The following is a 21,695-nucleotide window of genomic DNA, read 5'->3' as shown; positions in this document are numbered from 1 at the left end:
CTCTTCCCGTTGGCGTAATCAGCCGCTCCCTGCAAGTTTTTAAAAGAAATCTCTCACTGTTTTTTTTTTAAATGCCGGGTTTTATTATACTGTTTTATAAGCTGTCTCAGCGGGTTCCCTAGAAGAGGCCGCATAAAAAAATCACAAATAAATAAAATAAAAGTTGTTGGGCTGCATCAAGTTTTATCGAACAGAACAAAACTTCCACATCTTTGCCCCTCCCCTCCCCCAGGCCTAAGCTTCCAAGGGTTTTGCGGCAAAGCTTCCCCTCTAGAATCAGAAATTTTTAAAGAATGAAGGGAGCTCTGAATCTTGAAATCTCGTATCTGGAAATCTAGTTGGTCTTTAAGGTGTTACTGGACCCGAATCTTGCTCTTAAAGAATGATCGTCAATGTTTATTTGGCAAGGTCTATTACGAGGCAATGGGGAGGGGGGGGAGCAAACAGTACAGGAGCAAATCATACAATGAACCAGTGTCGTGGTTCAGGTAGTCTTCTTTTTTTACATGTGTTCTAATTTAATCACTGGGCCCACGAGAAACAGCTCATAACCTAAAACCTGTCAAGATCTCTCTCCAGCATTTAATGCATGGTACTCTCTAGGAGACTGGCAGGTGTGCAAGGGATCTTTTTCTTCTTTCTTTGGCTTCTGAGCAATGCTTACTATGCTGGCTGGTGCTGTCGTAGAATCACAGAATCATAGAGTTGGAAGGGGCCATACAGACCATCTAGTCCAACCCCCTGCCCAGTGCAGGATCAGCCTAAAGCATCTCTGACCAATATTCATCCAGCCTCTTCTTGAAAACTGTCAGTGAGGGGGAGCTCACCACCTCCCTAGGCGGTGGTGATTCCACTTTTGAACTACTCGGACCGTGAAAAAATTCTTGCTAATATCCAGCCGGTACCTTTGTGCATGTAATTTAAGCCCATTGCTTCGGGTCCTGCCCTCTGCTGCCAACTTTGCCCTCCTCCAAATGACAGCCTTTCAAATACTTAAAGAGAGCAATCATGTCCCCCTTCAATCTCCTCTTCTCCAAACTAAACATTCCCAAGGCCCTCAGCCTTTCCTCGTAGGGCTCAGTCTCCAGACCCCTGATCATCCTCGTCGCTCTCCTCTGCACCCTCTCAATTTTGTCCACATCCTTTTTGAAGTGAGGCCTCCAGAACTGCACACAATACTCTAGGTGTAGCCTGACCAGGGCAGTATAGAGAGGAGCTATGACCTCCCGCGATTTCGATGCAATGGCCCCTTTGATACAACCCAAGACTGAGTTTGCCTTTTTTGCCACTGCATCACACTGACTGCTCATATTCAGTTTACAGTCCACTCTTACCCCAAGATCCCTTTCACATATACTACTGCCCAGAAGTGTATCCCCCATCCAGTATTTGTGCTTCCCATTTTTGTGGCCCAGATGTAATACTGTGCACTTGTCTCTGTTGAATTGCATCCTATTCACGGCTGCCCACTTCTCCAGAGTATTCAGGTCTTGTTGAATTTTCATCTTGTTCTTCCCACTACAGAGTAAAGCCAGAGAATATCCAAGGCTCTGGTTATTACTCAGGTGAAACCTACACTGTGATAACTTCCCTATACAGGACAAGAGACATATTGAACAGAGAGAAAGAGTCTCCTTTACCTGTCCAGGCAGTATGCGAGAGGTACACCTGAGTAATTAATCGGTGCCTTCCTGGTCCAGGATTTCGAAAGTCGGCAGGCTTAGGGTGGATCACTTGGGCTTGCCCATCAGGATATAATACCTAGAAGGGAAGGGAAGAAAAAGTAGTCCAGCAGTGCAACTGCTGAGCATCCAAGAATTAAGGTTGCAGAAGACAAAAGACCCAGGAGAATGGGGCCAGAACTTGGCGTTAGGGGGAAGAGAAGAAAAGGGTTCAGAAGAATTTATAGCCAGCCAGGGGGAACCAATGGGCTCCACAAATGGGTAGAGTTATGCATAATATAACTGTCAGCCTTCTTTTGGGATCCTCAAGAGTCTACAAGGACAGCAGAACATAGACCAAGGGGTCCACTCTGTGTTGGTTTTAGTCCCAGTCGCTCCCAGTTCTTGTCCCTGTCATTGACACAAGATAATTATCTACGTAACCCTGACCTGAATAGCCCAGATAAGCCTGATCCGTTCAGATCTCAGAAGCTAAGCAGGGTCAGCCTTGGTTAGTAATTGGATGGGAGACTTCCAAGGAAAACCAGGGTTGTAGAGGCAGGCAATGGCAAACCACCTCTGTCTCTTGCCTTGGAAACCCCACCAGGGGTCACCATAAGTCAACTCTGACTTGAGGGCACTCTCCACCACCCTCAATTACCTACACTGACTAGAAGCCGATATACTAAAAATGCCAACTTCTAGTCCACCCACCTTTTCAGGCCAAGGCAGTTAGCATATTTTTGGCAAATCCAGATTTAAAAACAAAACAGACAGTTGATCTTGGGACAACCTGCCCCCCTCAAAATTATCAACAATCCATTTTACACAACTAATTTCACAAACAGAAAGCTACTCTTTTTTAATTCATTGGAAAATCTACGCAGCAAATTCACAAAAGGCCTGTGAAATTCATCTTTAATTCAATAGGCTTGACTTAGCATTCTGTAAAGGGGGACCAGAAAGAAAGGCAGTAGTTTTAAGAAAACTCAGCTTTGGTGGCCAGGTTGGATCAGTCGAGCAGCACTGACATATTACACAAATATTGAACGAACGTATTTCGCAATCATTGCACGAACCCCTGGCCTCTAGTTTAAGGGCCTGTATCAGGGAAGACAGCCATTGACAGGCCTATCAAAATGGAACCTCCATGTTCAGAGACAGTTTAATACCAGTTGTTGGGAGAGGAGAAACAGGGAAAAGGTACATCTTTCATCAGGCTGTCACCTTCATATTCGCTTTACTTCATGTTCACCTTCATGTTCGCCCAGAACGAATGGACTGCTGGAGACTAAATGTTAGGAGGGTGGACTTGACGTCTCTTGGGCAAGCTTATCCTTACGTTCTTTGCACCATTACCTGAACTTTAACTGTGGTCTGAGGGTCCTGTACGTGTTCTAGAGTCGCGTCAACATCCAAAGCGACGACCAGCCCCGATGTGAATCGCAGTGGGTTGTCCGACTCTCCCGCTGGTTCAATAATGGTGGCTGTTGCTCGATGGATCTGCAGAAAGAAGAATATGACAGCCATCACCCTGAGGCAAAGCCGATGGTCTTTCTGAAATTATGTTTTTTGTTAAATGTTTCTGTTAAACAAGCAGAAATCTCAGCAGAAGCTCTAACCAAAAGGAGAAGGGCTGATCCTTCTACTGCAAGTAGTACCATAACACACAAACGCCACAGGATACTAGTGATTATTTGTTATGGAACAAAGGGCTTCTCAGGATTGGTCTATGCAAAATAGCAACAACAACATTTGATTTATATACCGCCCTTCAGGACAACTTAATGGCCACTCAGAGCGGTTTACAAAGTATGTCACTATTATCCCCACAACAAAACACCCTGTGAGGTGGATGGGGCTGAGAGAGCTCTGAGAGAGCTGTGACTGACCCAAGGTCACCCAGCTGGCATCAAGTGGAGGAGTGGGGAATCAAACCTGGTTCTCCACATTAAGAGTCCTGCACTCTTAACCACTACACCAAACTGAAGCAGAAATGTACAGTTGTGACGACCGAGAGTAATGGACCACTTAAGACAGCTCAGGAGAAGTGACTAGAGACGGGCATGAACTGGGAAAATACTGAACTGTGCAGTTCATGGTTTGTTGCGTTTCACAGAACACGAACTTTCATGAACTTGCCCCGGTTCGTGAACCGGTTTGGTTTGTGAAAATGTCATTTCCAGGGCAGCAGAAGGTCTGCAGAAAGCCCATCCCCCTCGTTGCCTAGGGAACTGATTGATTGGTGCCAGGCTGTCTGCAGTGACAAACTGAAAAATGAACCAAACGACGGCCTAAAGTTTGGGGCGTCAGAAATAAGCTCTGACGAACCACTGGTTTGCGAATCACAAACCGGTCCGGTTCGTAACAAACTTTGGTTCATATTTCGGTTCATATCCATCTCTAGAAGTGACATTTTTCAACGTTCCCCTACATGAGTAATTTCCAATATACGGAAAGCTAGCAGGAGGGAAAGCAGCACATGACAGGTTACATTTTAAACTTTTCACCGCAATGTACTACATTTTTTTAAAATTAGTGGCAAGTTTTGCATGAAGGAGCCCTGAAATGGGACCCACCCACCTCCCACTTGCAGTCTGATGAGGAACAACCCATTCTACCATCTCAGGATTCCACCTCCTCATGTCTAGATCAGGCCTCTGGGCTTTTTGTCAGAAGAAGAATCCATAAAATATAATACATGATCGTAACATATTAGAACTGTAATACAGATGAAAGTACTTCTCTTGATTGACTTTTGCAAGTAAAAGGATGAACTTCGCTTTTCACTAGCCCTTCAGAGTAGCTTGTAGTGCCATAATGAAATTTCAAGCCAAACTGTATGTTTGAATCACGTCAATTTAACCATGCACAAAATTCCATTTAGAACAGTCTCTTTCGAAGCCCCTCCCCTAAAGACCCTTATCCCCACTGCAATAAAGGTTAATGGAGCAAAACATAAAGCTTTTCATCATAAACTACTTTGGGGATAAGAGAAGATTTCCTTCCACTACAGGTACATTTTTTTAGCAATGAAAACCAGAAGTTGTTTGTACTTAACAAAATTTCTGCCCAAGCCAATAAAAAAAATGATTCTGTTCTTTTACTGAACTCATTCTTAATACCCTGTGGAACAGCTGGGTAAAGCAGACTCAAATAACTAAGTTATTAAAAAGACTTCATTGATCTTTTTTTGACAGCTTAAGTTGTTCGTTAGGGACTCCGCTCTTTTTCAATTATTAATTTAAAGGTAGAAACTCAGGATTTAAGATAAGAACAGCCAACTTCTGTTTGCTGAAGGCCTAAAGCATCCTTGGCCAAGCTGCTCAGAAACTGAATCCCCCACAGGGTATACTATATATACTACAAATGATATATAATGTTAGTGGATCAGGTTGTATATTATATGATGACTATGTAATATGGTGTTGTGTGCTGTGCCACATTGGTGGCATGGCACACAGTAGGGGTTTTATAATACATATTATATTGATAGTAGTATATTTGATAGAATATATGTTTAAAAAAGAAATAGAATATGTTTAAACTAAGATTTTTGTTATATATTATACTATATCATACTGGTCTGTTATACTGAGGGTTATAAGATGTATACTATATTGATAGTATAACTGATAGATGTATACTATATTGATAGTATATTTGATATATATGATAGAATATCTGGAAAAAAAATTAGAATGTGCTTAGAGTAAGGGATTTCATTAAGTAATAAGAGGGGTTAAGGGTTGGAAAGCTGTTGGAAGTCGATAGGGAGGGGGGAGGAAAAGGGTGGGGGATAGGGTTAATTAGATATTAAGTGATTGTATGTATTAAATTTGAATGGTATACTCACCAAAAAATTTTTTATAATAATAGAAACTGAATCCCCCACAGGAGGACAGGTTTTAGAACTAAAAATTCAGAGCTAGAAGAACTTTTGCTGGGGGATAACAAAGCAATTTCTAAAATGTATAAATTGTTCTTAAAATGGTATATAGAAGATGAGACAGTGAAAGTTCAAATGGTAAAGTGGGCGATAAATTGTAATAATGAAATTATGATGGAAGCTTGGGAGCAATTGTGGAAAAATACATTAAAAATTTCAACTTGTTCCAGTATTAAAGAAAATGGCTATAAAATGATATATAGATGGTATTTAACACCGAAGAAGTTAGCCATTGCGAACAAACAGCTATCTAACAAGTGTTGGAAATGTAAGGAGCATGAAGGTTCTCTATTTCATATGTGGTGGACTTGTGGCAAGGCTAGAGACTTTTGGTCTAAAATATGTGCTGAAATGTCTTCAATACTTCAATATAATGTTGTTAAGAATCCAGAAATGTTATTATTATCCTTGCATTTAGAGGACGTTAATAGAAAAGACAGAGTACTATTGTATTATATGATAACAGCGGCAAGAACGTTATATGCACAATATTGGAAGAGAGAAGAAATACCTGAAATTGAAGAATGGACACAAAAATTGTTGTACATGGCGGAAATGGACAAATTAACAAGAATACTGAGGGATCAAGATCCAAAGGGATACTTTGAGGATTGGGGGAAATTGAGAATATATTTAGAGAAAAAACGGGATGTTAAAGGACAATTATGGTCTTTTGAAAGTTATTAAATAAGATAAGATATAGTTTAGATCTTTACCAGTAATAAAAAAGTGACAACTAGGATTTAGAAATAAGATTAGAAAACGGGGGGTTGGAGTGCTGTTGGAAGTCAACGCAGAAAAGGGGGAGGGGAGGGGTTGGGAAGCATATAACCATGGGAAACGAAGGAAAATGTAACTGTTATAATCTTAATTGTATGTTAACCCATCCAATAAAAATTATATTAAAAAAAAAAGAAACTGAATCCCCCACCATGCTGTAACTGTGGCTGAGATAGAGGTCTGGCCCCACAGTGGGAAGAAGTCAGTATCTTGTTGTGTTGTTGAGCCAGAAGAGATGATTTGTGACCTGCAGACACAGAGCAAAGCACAACTTTTGACTCAAGATGCCCAGAAAGAACTGACAAGGTTTTTATGCAGGCTTCCATCTGGCTTAGGAAGGAGTGGGGAGTAGGGATGTGCATTTCGGGTTTTTAACCTAATTCGGGCCCGACTTGGAAAGATTCAGGATTCCCGAACTGGCCCCAGCATGGCTGAGCCGATTCGGGAATCCCAAAGCAAAGATTTCCGAAGCGATTTGTATCACTTCGGAAAGCGTCAGGGTGGGAAGCCAGAAATCAACACTTTTCTTGCCACTCGCGAACGGCAAGAAATGTGTTGCTTTCAAACTTCCTGTCCCACCGCTTTTTTCACCTGATGGGAGGGGGGAGAAGAGGGTTCCCTCGACTTGCCGCTTTGGGATTTGGGATTCGGGTTATCCCAAAAGATTCGGGAAACCCAAATCTTTTTCAGGTGCACACCCCTAGTGGGGAGGGCCAGTTTGGTGTAGTGGTTAAGAGCGCGGGACTCTAATCTGGCGAACCGGGTTTGATTCCTCACTCCTCCACTTGAAGCCAGCTGGATGACCTTGGGTCAGTCGCAGCTTCTAGGAGCTCTCTCAGCCCCACCCACCTCACAGGGCGTTTTGTTGTGGGGATAATAACATACTTTGTAAACTTCTCTGAGCGGCATTAAGTTGTCCTGAAGGGCAGTATATAAATTGAATGTTGTTGTTGTTATTGTTCAGGATGGAAGATCTTTCCCTGATCCAGATCTTAGTTCCTTCTACATCAAGATCCAGGCCTGAGTCACCAATACAGTACATTCTTTGCACGCAAAAGGTTTCAGGGGAAAGGAACAGTGAGAAAGAGTCTGTGTCGGAGATCTCAAAGACCCACTACACGTGAAAGTAGACAAAACTAGCCTCAACAGCCCAATGGTATAAAGTGGTTTTGGATAAGGTACTAACCTTCTCTGGGAGTGGGAGGCGAAGGAAGCTACTCTGCCGCAACACCGTCTGAAGGATCTTGACGACCTCGGAAGATTTGGAGGTGACCAGCCGGGGCATCAGGTCTAAGAGCTTGTCCACAAAACTGTCTTGCATATGAGGGAGCTCAGCAATAAAACACCTGTGAAGCAGTGAGAGACCCCCACAAGGAGGAGCATCAGGCTTCGCACACGAACATGCCAGTGCTGAGCTCCCCACCTTCGCCAAAGGTGAAGGAAAAGACAGAGTGAATTCAGAACAGCAACAACCAAAACGCACAAAAAGCTTTCAATGAATCGACTAAAGACGGCGTCACAAGTCAAAATTATCTAACAAGGAAGAAGCTTGAAGATTACCTATTTGCTGTTCAGCCTCCCTTTTCCTCGAGAAAGAGAACCCAAGCATGTTTGTAAACAGATCTAGCACAGAGCCGGACGGGAATGTTAAAACTATCCTAGAGCAGACCGAGCCAATCAGTCTCTGCAGAGCTACCAGAGGTGCAGGGCCTTTTGGGTTGAGTCCTGGACAACAACAGGCCACTTGGCTAATGCTTACTCCTGAGCTGTCCCAATAGGGGAGGGTTTTGAGTCCTTCCTTTTTTACCAGACTCCACCCTCTTCAACCACATTACAACACACCTAATGGCATCAGCTCAAGAAGGGAAGGGGTTCAGGGCTCCATCTCCGGCCGCTGCAGAAGATCAAGAGCCATTCTAGCCACAACTGCAGGTCTACCTCACCTCTGCCTTCCAAGACACTGCTGATCAGCTGTTGGGGCCCCTTACACAGTGTCCTCTCCCTGCTTCCTGCAGCAACCACCAGACAGACAGAGAAGTCCTTGTCCCTGGGCGCTGTGAACATCTCTCCAGGGCACCAGACCACCAAGAACCCTCCCAGTAAGTTAAAGGGTCAATCGGCCCTCGAACTAGTTGACAGCACTTTTAAGCAGAAGAGCAAGCGACCACCAACTGTGTACGCAGCACAAAATTATGCATCAACCCATGCTAGGTTCTGCAAACGGCATCAAACTCACACAAATTAAACTAACTGATAAACCATCCCTCCCTGCCCCGGGACCTGCTGCTGGCTGCCCTCTGTTTATGTATAGTCAAAGAGGAAGACTTAAAATGAGATGGCTTGACTCAAAAGAAGAAGCCACCTCCTCCAATTTGCAAGATCTGCATTTTGGAGGTCCTTCATCCATAGGGTTGCCATAGGTCAGCAGCAACTTGATGGCACATAGGAGAGGCAAATTTGGGATTGGCAAAGGGGGGGGATAGCTTGATCAAATCAAACTGGGGGCCTCTGCCTGTCACCACATTTGCCCAGAAGGAAGCCTCTCAGCCTCCTGCTTGACCAAGCAGGCCCCAGGGGTTTGTGGCTCAGCAACAGGGGGCCTACTCACAAGAAGACCTACACCCAAGAACAACCACCACCATAAAGAAAACCCTGCACTTTTTAAATTTTAAAAAGCAAACTGTATTTCGAATGATAATATTCACCATCACTCGGTGACCTTGGGCCACTCACTCTCTCTCAGTCTGCCCTACTTCACTGGGTTGTTGTGAGGCTGAAATGGAGGAGGGGATAATGATGTTGTGAGCTATCTGGGGTCCCCACTGGAGAGAAAAGCGGATACATGCATGAATAAAAGACAATCCGTTTAACAAAAGAACCTGAGTGAGTTTGAAGGGAAAAAGCATACCTCTGGAAAGAGTCCACTTCTTGTAAAAATTTCTCACACATTCCAAAAAGAGGTTCTACCCTGGTAACAAGGATAAAATCGCCATTATATTTGCAACGCCTTTTAAAAGTTGACCATTTGCTTCCATCTACGGGACCGTCTCTCCCCATATATTCCCTGGAGGACACTCGGATCAGCGGACAAACAGCTGTTGGTGGTCCCTGGCCGCAAGGAGGCCCGCCTAGCCTCGACTAGAGCCAGGGCCTTTTCAGTCTTGGCTCTCACCTGGTGGAATGCTCTGCCTGCTGAGATCAGGGCCCGGAAGGATTTACTATCCTTCCGCCGGGCCCACAAGACAGAGTTGTTCCGCCAGGCATATAACTGAGGCTGGGCCTCCGCCTGCCTGGAAAAAAGGGGTGTATTAAATCTTAACCCTCCCTGTGAAGGCTGCCCACCATCCTGTTTTAAAGGTGTATGGATTTTATTGTATTTTAATATGTTGTTTTTATTGTATTTTGTATTTTAATATGTTGTTATCTGCCCTGAGCCCACTCGCGGGGAGGGCGGAATAGAAATTTGAAATAAATAAAATAAATAAATTGTAGTCATGCAGGCAGATATTTGGGATCAAAATTCAAGCTAGCAAGTGGCACGGTCTGAGCCAATTGGTCAGAGCAGAGAAGTCCAAGGTGGCCTCCAGCCTACCTTTCAGGGCTGTTGTGAGGGTTGGCGTGGCAAAAGCAAAACGTGAAAGGCACTACATAAATTTAAATGATGAGGACCACTTTCTTACAGATCATAAAGCGAACCCGCACCTCAGCCTTAAAAGATAAAACGCAAACAAAAAAGCTTTCCGTTATATAAAACTTTTGTCCACCAAGTCCTCTGCGTCTTTCCCTCCCAGCCTGTTCGATTGTCTGTTATTTCAAGGGTTTCTGAGGGCCACCACAGGTGAGTTCCCAGATGACGATTCCCTCTGGCCCTGGCTCAGCCGCCCAAGCCAAGCATTATAGGAAACCAACTCTCATGTGATCTGCCTAGATCCACGCACCCCAAAGACCTCCAGGGCCTCTGGGATTTTGTCCCCCTAGTCCCCACCCCTCCGTAACCCTGGCTGCTTCAGGGGGCTGCCAACGTATCCGTCCTCATCACTGCAGTTCCTCCAGATGTCGTGTGTGCACGTGCAACATAACCGCTCTTGCCCTCTACTCCTGGCACACCCATGTGTAGCTTGAGAAGAATGAACTGAACGTAAGAAAACGACTTTACACTCCATCCAGCCCGGCACCGTCTGACTCTCCGAGGTCTCCGTCAGCGGTTCCTCAGTGGAACAGGCTTCTTTGGGAGCTGGTGGGCCCTCCTTCATTGGAGGTATTTCAAAAGGGGCTAGAGGGCCACCTGACAGCAGCAGTGATTCTATGACTCAATATGACTGTACGCAAATCGGGAGAGGGAGGGCAGGAAGGGATGAGCCAGTGTTCGGCTCTTGTTCTATTTATTATTTATTTATTTATATCTTATTTGTATTCCGCCCTCCCCGCAAGCAGGCTCAGGGCGGATAACAACATTAAGAACATTTAAAACGTTCCATATTAAAACATTTAAAAGCATCGTACAAAAATATCATTAAAAAAATAGCAGCACTCTTTTTCCTGATGGCGGCAAGACAATCAATAACAAATAATACAACAGTACAATTGAATATAGCAATGGCCCTGTCTTATGGGCCTGGGGTAATATCAATTGCCACTTTGGGGTCAGGAAGGAATTTTCCTCCGGGTCAGATCGGTTGGGGATCCTGGAGGTTTTTTCCCCTTCCTCTGGCATAAAACAGGAGTCACGGAGTGGGGGTGAGAGGGGATAGCTGCGAATTTCCTGTGTTGGGCAGAGGGTTGGACTAGATGACCCTTGGGGAGTCCCTTACGGCTCTATGTTTCTATTTTTCAATCCCCGCGCCACTTCTGCTCCACTGATGGCACCAAGCTAGAGGTTTCTCAGGGCAAACAAGCGCTTTCCGGACCTCATACACAGCAGCCTTTAACTGATCTACTCTTTCCTGCCAGTCCAGCTGCCACCCAGGGCCCAGGCGTAACCCTTACCCTCTCGAAGTCCGTGCCGTCACGATCAGCTGCAGTGCTTTCGCCTGCAGCCTCATGTGGTGGATGATGACCACCTGCCTGTGCTCCACGCCGCTGTACATGAACTCCATCTTGTAGGTTTCTTCCATGATCTAGACAAGAAGCAGCACGTTCTTAAGGCGGGAGGACTGAGCCGCTGGTCTAAGAGTCGGGTTTTAAAATCCAAAGGGCCTTTTAAAGATCCTTTATGGCAAAACCCCCCAAAACAACCCTTACGTGACTAGCCCGACACACAAAAACAAGCTGCCACTGCAATGCTCCATCAGCACATATAAAGCTTCTGGGGGGGAAAAATCAGAAGATTTAAATGCATGGACTCGGATCCAGAGACAGAGCGTCACTCTAGTCCGTTCCACTACCCGAAGCTCTCGTTCCTCCAGTGGGTGGAGCTTTCCCAAAAGATGCAAGAGAGACTTGTGTCAGGGGAAGGTTTCTTAATAACAACAAGAACAACATTCAATTTATATACCGCCCTTCAGGATGACTTAATGCCCACTTGGAGCGGTTTACAAAGTACGTTATAATTATCCCCACAACAAACACCCTGTGAGGTGGATGGGGCTGAGAGAGCTCTGAGAGAGCTGTGACTGACCAAAGGTCACCCAGCTGGCTTCAAGTGGAGGAGTGGGGAATCAAACTGGAGAAAAGCACCTCCTCTAATGGAACACACCTACAGGATCCCACCCATGTCCTCCCACCTGCCTTTTAAGCCAATAGGACAAACAAATAATTAAAGGCCACAGAAATCTCACCGCTGGCAAAGAAAAGCTACCGGTGTTTGCTGCTCTTAGAACATTCCCATAAAACAAATTCAAGCGGCAGTTTAAGAGATTAGGCATGAGAATTGTTCAAAAAAGAGGTAGGGGCGAAAATACAGTGGGTACTTTGGAGACCTGGATGGCCCAGGCTAGTCCAATCTTGCCAGATCTCAGAAGCTAAGCGGTCAGCCCTGGTTGGTAGTTGTATGGGAGATCACCAAGAAAGTCAAGGGTTGCTACGTAGAGGCAGGCAATGCCAACCCGCCTCTGAACATCCCTTCTTTGAAAAGCCTACAGGGCTGCCCTAAGTCAGTGGTGACTTGATGCCATCTTTCCACCAACACCACACTGCATCTTACCCTTGGGCTTTCAGAAGCAGCCATTTCAGGTAACGTCCAGCAGAAGTGTGTGTTCCATGAGCGCACACACAGAATCCAAATTTTGTGCCCAGGCTAACCCAATGCCCCAACTTGGATACATGATTCATGACTGTTGCTTTGCATAATTTATTTTGGGCTTTGTAAATTCAGGGAGGAGGGGAAGGAAGTACACAGCCTACAGATCCCATACCCTCTTAGCCATTGGAAAAAGATTATTCAGATACCTCTCTGGCTTCTGACAACCCGCCGTTTCCTACATACTTTTCTCCCATTGACCGTGGTGCTTTCCGACAATGCCAGAAGCCTTCCGTTGATGCACGGGAAGCACCACCATTACTGGAATGGATCTACAGAAGCCATCTCAGGATCTTTGCAACTGTTAAAGAGTTTGTCACTAGCTGACTTATCAAGGTGAATTATGCTGGCTTTCTGAACTCTTGCAGAATTACAGCACGCACACACACACACACACAAAGCCCTGACCCTGTGTCTCTGCACTGCGGGGCAAAAGGGATACACAAGTCTTCCTGATGGAACACAAGTTCAGCATTGGAAGAATAAACCTGCAACAGCGGCCCTCACATTACAGGCTCCTAGGACAGCCACTGCAATCTGATTTATTTGGAAGCTTCAATTGCATTTTCAGGGGTCTCTAGGAATAGGGTGTCCAGGACACATGCTTCTAAGAGACACTGAGAAGAGCATCACTGCCATGCCTGAATCCCCTGGGAATAAGGACGCATTCAATATACCAGCTCAGAAATCCCCATATTCCCTTCCTCCACTTAGGAATTCCTTTATGGGATGCTCCAGAATTATTTCTTCCTTCCTTCTTAACTTCGAGCTCTGTGAACATCCACAGGCCAGCTGCACGTTCTGGAGGAAAAGCTGCCTAGCTAAGAGAGGTCTGCCTCTCCAAAATACCCGCCTTGGTCCCCCACCCCACTTCACTGTCTTACCTGTTTTGCCGCAGCAGAAGCCAGAGCGTTCTGTTTCAAGTACAGCGGGGCGGCCACGTTCCACAGCTTCTCCTGGAGAGCCTGCAAGAGACGCCCCAACACCTTTGCAGCACGGTTCAGGTAAAACAGAAATGAATTCATCCGCTGGGCCCGTGGGAGCAAAGGGTGCAAAGAAAAGGTGGGCCCCTTTTGTCTTCCGCTGCTGTGTTGGGGAGTGTCACGTGACGCTTTACACAAACCAGTTGCCAGGATGATTCAAGACTCTCTATTTGAAGCACACTTGGTTGGGAATGCCAAGGCAGGATTTGCAAGACACTACATGGTGCAACCCCCCCGCTTCGCCAAACGATGTCCTTAAGGCCAAGATAATCTGCCTGAATTTACAAGAGATAGAACATTTCCCGCAGACCTATCCAAGGGGACGAACTACCACACTCTGAACTTAGGGAGAGGCAAAAGAGACCTTTCAAAGAATAGCATTGAAGGTCATGGCTCCAAGCCAGAATGCCACCTTTTTAAAATTCTTTGCCGCTTCACTGGACAGGCAATCAACAAGTCCTGCTTTGGGGATCAGGAGGGCTGAACTGACAAGTTATCCTAAGAACAACTACTCTCACTGGGAGCTCTCCCAGGTCCTGAAACATCCCAGCCCAACACTTATATTCGTTTTCTGCTTTACGGTCCTCAGCAATGCACCCTCTCTGCTTACCACCCTACTCATCCTGTCTGATCACCTAGAACCAAATTTTACTCTCCAAAGGTGATCCAAAAAATGGCTTATTTACAACTGTAACTCTCCTCCTTGCTACAAAGGGATCCGAGCTCTGTATTTCAGGTTCAGAATAAAGCAGTTAAGTGGAGGATGTACATCTATTGCACAATGCTGAGTTCAATATCTGGAGAAATTGCAGGAGGGGTGGGGAAGAAGTGAACCTACACAGGAGAAACATTTCAGCTAAAAAGAAAGAAAACCACCCTTGCCACAACTCAGCACCCAGAAGGGCTCTGATGCCCATCCAGAGCTCTCTGGAAACCTGAGCTACACCATTTTCTTCAACGGCAAGGAAAACAGAGTTGCGCTTACCGTAACTACTGTTCATTGACGTCTTCTGTGCAGACACACATGGGGACTGCGCCTGCGCAGGCCTGCCGACCGGATTTTTCTTTTTAGCAAACGTCCACTAGGGGGCGCACGTCCGACCCAATGCGCATGCGCGGCCGTTTCCCGCCCGAGCGACATTGGGCGACGTCGCCCCCTTTCCCCTCAGTTTCTCCTTTGCCGCCGAATGCCTTCACATTATCTGGAAGAACACAGCGGGGTAGGAGGGAGGGTTGTGTGTCTGCACAGAAGACGTCAATGAACAGTAGTTACGGTAAGCGCAACTCTGTTTTCACTGTCCGTCTTCTGTGCAGCCCCACATGGGAGACTCACAAGCCACTTACCCAGGAGGCGGGCATGTGTTCTCACCGAAAAAGAGACTGAAGCACAGCATTACCAACAGCAGCCTCTTTCCTTTCCCACACATCTAGTGCGTAATGTTTAGCGAACGTGTCAGAAGACGACCACGTTGCAGCCCTGCAGATGTCATGCAAGGGCACGCCCCTAAGGAAGGCCGCAGAGGCAGCTTGCGCTCTGGTGGAATGAGCTTTTACTTCCAAGGGGCAAGGTAACTTAGCATGCGAGTAGCAGGCTCTAACAGTTTGAGTGACCCAACGGGAAATTGACTGGGCTGTAGCAGCCTTTCCCTTCCTGGGCCCATAATAGCACACAAACAGTTGTTTGGCACTCCTAAACTGTGATGTACGTTGGAGGTAAAATAAAATAGCCCTTCTCACATCCAAGGAATGTAAAGCCCTCTCAGAGTTATCAGAAGGGTCAGGAAAAAAGATAGGTAGGACAATGTCCTGTGAGGTGTGAAATTGAGTGGACACTTTGGGTCTAAAACAAAGGTCAGGTCTCAGCACCACCTTATTCTGATGGACCTTCAAAAAGGGAGGGTCCCACCTCAGAGCAGCCAACTCGCTAACCCTGCGTGCAGATGTAATGGCAATCAGGAAGGCCGTTTTACAGGACAACCATTTTAAATCACAGGTGGCCAGTGGTTCGAAGGGTGATTTCATAAGCCCCGCCAGCACTACTTGCAGTGACCATTGGGGAACAATTTCCTTGACTTGCGGAAACATATTATACAACCCTTTCAAAAAAGACTTCGACAAACTGTGGGAGAACACCGTCTTCCCATCTATTTTAGGGTGGAAGGCTGAAATGGCAGCCAAATAGACTTTAATAGAGGAATTAGAGAGTCCCCCATCCTTTAGGGACAGGAGGAACTCAAAAATAAAAGACAACTGGCAATCCCAAACATTAACTGCGGTGTCAGCAGCCCAGGCCTCAAAACGCTTCCATTTAGCTGCGTATGACCTGCGAGTGGTGTCCCTACGGGCATTCAGCAAAATTTCAGCTACCCTGTCAGACATCCCCTCCGTCCCCGAATGTGCCAAGCAGTGAGGTTGAGTTTGGGTAGGTCGTGATACCAAACCCCTTTGTCGGACAGAAGGTCCGGGTTCAGTGGGAACCGATAATATGACCCCTGCGAAAGCTGCATGACATGTTGGAACCATGCTTGTCTGGGCCAGAAGGGGGCCACCAGAATTAAGTGCGGCCCATCCCTCTGGATTTTGCTGACGACCCGAGACAGCAGTGGGAACGGAGGGAAGGCATAAAACAGGTGCCCTGTCCAGCGTATCTGGAACGCGTCCCCCAGGGAGCGGTGACCTAGCCCTCCCCTGGAACAGAATTGCGGAGCCTTCTTGTTGGCCTCTGCCGCAAAGAGGTCTACGTCCGGGAACCCCCAGTCCAAAAAGATGGCGTTCAGGTAATTGTCTGCTACGGTCCATTCGTAGCTGTCGAATCGCATCCGACTCAGTTTGTCTGCGATGACATTGGTGGTGCCGGGAATATGGACCGCCCGAAGGAACACGCCTCTGTCCACGGCCCAGTTCCAGATCCGAACGGCCTCGTCGCAGAGGGCCTTGGATGTAGTGCCCCCTTGTTTGTTCAGGTAGAACATCGTGGTGCAATTGTCTGTGAGCACCTGAACCGCTTTCCGCTGCAGCGTGTCTGTGAATGCGATAAGGGCATAACGGACCGCTCTCAATTCTAGCAGGTTAATATGATCTCTCCTTTCCTGCTCTGACCAAATCCCATGTGCCCTCAGGGCACCACACTGGGCTCCCCATCCTACTGTGGAGGCATCAGTCGAGATTGTGATCTCGGTCTGGATGGACCCAAACGCAACACCCCCAAGGAGGTTAGTCTCATCCAGCCACCATCGTAAGGCCCGGATAATCCCTCTGGGGATGGAATAACGTTTATTCTGGGACTCGTGTTCAAAATCATGAACCGACAGGAACCACAGCTGGAGAGGTCGCATGTGCAACCGGGCCATAGGGGTGACAGCTGTAGAAGAGGCCATAAGGCCCAGGAGCCTCTGGATCGCAGTCACAGATTGGAACCTGCACTTGGAAAAAAGGTTCACCATCCTGCCAATTCTTAACGCACGCTCCCTGGGGAGAAAACCTCTGTTTACGCCACCATCCAATTCCATACCGATAAACAGTATTCTCTTGGACGGGGTAAGGTTAGACTTTTGCAAATTAACCAAAAGCCCTAACTTGGAGCAGGTGAACATAACAGTATGGATCTGGGCCAGGAGTGCACTAGCAGAAGGAGCTGCTAAGAGCCAATCGTCAAGGTAGGGATAGATGGTGCAACCCTGTTCCCTCAAATAAGCCACTACAACAGCCATACATTTGGAAAAAACTCGTGGGGCTGTTGAGAGGCCAAAAGGAAGCACCTGGTAATGGTAGGCCTTATTGTTACAAAGAAACCTAAGGTACTTCCAATGATCAGGATGGATGGCAATATGAAAGTATGCATCCTTGAGGTCCAGGACAGCGAACCACATGTCCTCGGGCATTAACTGGAGGACCGTGTTCAAGGTAAGCATCCTGAACCTCTTGACGAGAACGAATTTATTCAGTTCTCGCAGGTCCAAGATGGGTCGCACCCCTCCATCTTTCTTGTCTACCAGGAACATCCTGGAGTAAAAGCCTAAGGGGGGGTCCTGAGGGAGCACCTCCCGCACAGCCCCCTTCTCTAGCAGTGCCACAACCTCAGCCTGTAAGTTATCAGAAGAGGATTGTAATGAGTGGTCAGGAAGAGACAACACTGGGTAAACATCAAACTGAATTTTATATCCAACATTAATGATTTTAAGAACCCAACTATCGGATGTAATTTCTGCCCATGCAGAGGCAAACTGAACCAATCTGTTCCCTAACATGACAGACTGTTCAAATTCTAGTCAGAACTGCTTTGGCTGCGTTGCTGACTCTTTGGCATCGTGGGCTTGGGGACCGCGACGAGGGCGGTAGCTAGGTCTCCGGCGCTGAAAGGAACTTGCAGGCTGCTGGAATTGCCTGTAGGACCCATAACGGGGATACGGCTGGTATCGCTGTTGCCGACCACGATAGCCCTGTGAAGGGCGATACTGGAACCGATTTTCGGTGGATGGTCTGGTTGGGAGGATGCCGTAGGAATGGGCTGTCAGCCGATCTTTGCGTTTTTGGGAGAGGTAGTCATCCGTCTCGGATGAGAACAGGGATTGACCCTCAAAGGGCAGATTCTCAACTTTATTACGTGTCTCGACCGGCAACGCAGTCGTGCGGAGCCACGAGTGTCTGCGGAGGACGACGGAGGAAGCTAGCGCCCTCGCAGAGGTATCAACAGTGTCACGGCCCGCGTTTATTTGTTGCTGAGACAGCCGCAGGGCCTCATCGAGGATCACCTTCGCCAACACCCTCTGGTCTGCCGGCAGTTTCTCCATGAAGGCCGCCATACGGTTCCAGAGGAATATCTGGTACGCCCCCATGATGGCTGAATAGTTAGAGATTTTCAGCGTCAGGGCAGCAGAGGAGTATAATTTCTTGCCCAGGGAGTCCAGTTTCCTGCTCTCCTTGTCAATGGGCACCGCATAAGACCCCTGGCGTTGGCGGGTCTGCATTTCCTCTGTAATGAGGGAAGAAGGAGGCGGATGCGCAAAAAGATATGCACAACCGTCATCCCGCGTCTTGTATAGGGCCTCCAGCTTGCGGGACGTCGGGTACACAGAGGCCGGCTTCTCACAGATGTCGTGAATGATCTCCTCCAAGCCCTCGGTGAATGGGAAGGCAATAGTCAGAGGGTTGCCGGACTGGACATACTGTAGAATCTTGTCCTTTGGCTTAGGATCCACAGCAGATATCTCTATGTCGAGAGAACGGGCCATTCTGACCATCTGCTCAGAATAGAGCCTGTAGTCCTCCGAGGGTGACACACGACCAGTCCCAATGATGATGTCATCTGGCGACGGGTCAGATGGTGGGCTAGGACTCGGGCACTGATAAGGCTCTGCACGTTGGTAAGGTGAGACGCGTGTAGGAGAACCATAGTGGGAGAACTCACTCCGAGTGTCGCCCCAATACTCCCTGCCAAACGATGGAGAGCTGGCATACAGGGAGCCCTCTCTGTCGTAGCCACTCCGAGGAAGGTGGTAAGGCCGGTCCCCCCTCACCATATAGTCATCGGCACGCCACGTCTCGGCAGCCCGAGGTGGAGCGTCAGGTAGATCACCATCGCCATCAGTGGAGTGGTGCAACGGAGATGACAGGTGCGGTGATGGGGTCGAGGGCTTCTCCCAGAGGACCTCATCCGTCTGGACCGACGTCGATTGCTGGTGCTTAGATTTTTTCTTCGACTTCTTTCCGCCCTTGGAGGCTGAAGTCGGATCGGAGCCTCGGTTCTGGTCAATCGGAGCCGGCGACACAGACAACGGATCCGAAACCTTCGGATCCGATCGAGGGCCTGCCTTCGGGACACGACCAGTGCGAGCCGATTCAGTGGGCCTCGGAGCCGATGACATCGGAGTCGGGGTCGGATCCGACGGCTTGGGAACCGACCCAGCCGGGATGTTCGGATCTGATGAAGTCCTCGGCACCTTCGGAGCCGATGTGGCGGTCGGTTCCGACCTCGACGGGGACCTGGAACAGTGCTGCTTCCGAGTCGGATCTGACTGCGGAGTGGAGTGCTTGCGACCCGACGCGGAACTCGCAGCCTCCTTCGGATCCGGGGTCGTGGAGTGCTTGCGACCCGACGCGGAACTCGCAGCCTCCTTCGGATCCGGGGTCGGGTGTTGGGCTTGGCGGCGATCCGGCAAGCGGGAACGCGAAGTGGAAGCGGCCCTTCGGACAGATTTCGTCTCGGGGGGGTGTCAACCGTCCCACCAGCCGGTGGCGGCCCCCCCGGGGTACCCGGAGCCCCCGACGCCCGCATCGCCCTTCTCCACAGCAGGGCGTTCAGCCTATTCGCCCTCTCAGCCCTCGCCTTCGGGGTGAACCGTTGGCAGTGCTCACATTTCCCGACGATGTGCCCTTCTCCCAGGCACTCGAGGCACACAGAGTGACCGTCCGTCCTCGTCATCTTCGTGGAGCAGGTGGAACAGCGCTTAAAAAGCGACTTCTCAGACATCTTCACGATCAGAAAAAGTTTCCTCAGAAAAGCGGACAAATAGATCTTTACCGGTCGGCGGCAAAGAAGAAACTGAGGGGAAAGGGGGCGATGTTGCCCAATGTCGCTCGGGCGGGAAACGGCCGCGCATGCGCATTGGGTCGGACGTGCGCCCCCTAGTGGACGTTTGCTAAAAAGAAAAATCCGGTCGGCAGGCCTGCGCAGGCGCAGTCCCCATGTGGGGCTGCACAGAAGACGGACAGTGAATGTTACAGGAAGCAAGTCCACTGTGCAAGCGGAGCATCACCAAAGCATGCAGTACATCCCTGAACTGGGGTACTTTCTATTTCCATGCAGCAGCTAGATGGTTGTTAAAAAAAAATTAAAAGCTCCAGTCTGCCAAACACAAACAAATGATGAAGCCATGACTAATTTCCTCATAGATCCTGTGCCCAATTCACAGCGTGGGGGAAAGGAACCGAAGGGAGCTTGTTTGTTTTTGTTTGTTTTGCAGAGCCAGCAACGGCTACGACACCAGAAGCCACTGAACGGCTAGCTAACATGCCGAATCCTAATCCTGCTTGTCCAGTTTATCTCCTGAGAGCCTCCATCTTACTGTGCTGTCCTTAGGAGGTACAAATTGGCAATTTCTCACTTGGCAAATACATAGGGGCTCCTCCTTTTAAAGTTAAAGTCTAGCTTAATTGCTTCTGAAATGTTTACACATTATTCGCGCTTCACACCTACGGACAGCCTGCCTGAGGAGGTCAGGAGAGTCCCCACTCTTCTACCTTTCCGCAAACGATGGAAAATCAAATTATTCAAAGAAGTTTTTGTATTGTAGGGAGGGGTCTCAGTTGCTCCGCTAATGAGTTAGGGACCATAGACTTCACCACTATGTTGCCTTACGTACTATCTGTTGCTTTAAATATGTGCTCCTATGTCAGTCCTAGAATTGCTTATGTTCTGTTTCAGCATTTGTTCAACTCTGTATTGGATTCTTGCTAATGTTATGTCTTTGTAAACTCGTATTTATTTACCCTATGGCATTGTTCATGAAATTGTCCTAGATCCTGACTGTACACTCACACTGTGGAATCCGCATTGAGTCTCAGTGAGAAAGGCTGACAATAAATGACATAAATAAAATAAATAAAGGCCAGCTGCTGCACACCCACATCAAGGCTTAGGCTGACCTTCCCCTACCCTGAGGTAAAACTTCTCCTCTTTAAGCCTATGAAGCTGTATACTGGACTGGGAAGCCTGGTTGATGTGTAGCGTCAACTTTCTTTCTTGTCCCACCCTTACCCAGCCAAGTCTTAGTAGGGAACAGATCAGGGGTTTGCGTTTCCCTTTAGTAGAAATTGGCACACAAGGCTCGGGAAGGTTCAAAAGGTAACAGAAGATTTATTTACAGAAGGTTAACATCAAAAGGCAGGTAGGCAGATGTTTGAACTGACGTAACAAAGGTTTTTATACAGCAACTTCACTGGTGTGAGGCACAAAACACTTGGTTTAACACTAGGTTGCTGGCGTCTTTCAGAGGTTGACACTGCTTCACAAATGTTTCCCTTTCAAAGCAGAGACACAGCATGTCTTTCCCTCCTCTCCAGACTTAAGGGTGCTCCACTGAGAC

General features: G+C 47.7%; 1 protein-coding gene across 1 annotated transcript in view; it reads right to left on the bottom strand.

Annotated features, from left to right (window-relative positions):
- INTS4 (integrator complex subunit 4) overlaps positions 1-21,695 on the bottom strand; it is a 60,014-nt gene that overhangs the window by 1,172 nt on the left and 37,147 nt on the right. The window contains exons 17-22 of the mRNA XM_054974628.1: positions 13,513-13,593; positions 11,377-11,507; positions 9,299-9,358; positions 7,577-7,736; positions 3,021-3,164; positions 1,641-1,761 (exon numbers count right to left, since the gene is read on the bottom strand). Of these exons, the coding sequence (XP_054830603.1) occupies positions 1,641-1,761; positions 3,021-3,164; positions 7,577-7,736; positions 9,299-9,358; positions 11,377-11,507; positions 13,513-13,593 (697 nt within the window). The remainder of the gene's footprint in view (positions 1-1,640; positions 1,762-3,020; positions 3,165-7,576; positions 7,737-9,298; positions 9,359-11,376; positions 11,508-13,512; positions 13,594-21,695) is intronic.

The sequence above is a fragment of the Eublepharis macularius genome, chromosome 3 (genome assembly GCF_028583425.1).
Source record: "Eublepharis macularius isolate TG4126 chromosome 3, MPM_Emac_v1.0, whole genome shotgun sequence".
Taxonomy (NCBI): Eukaryota; Metazoa; Chordata; class Lepidosauria; order Squamata; family Eublepharidae; genus Eublepharis; species Eublepharis macularius.
This window is presented reverse-complemented; position numbering and strand designations above follow the sequence as displayed.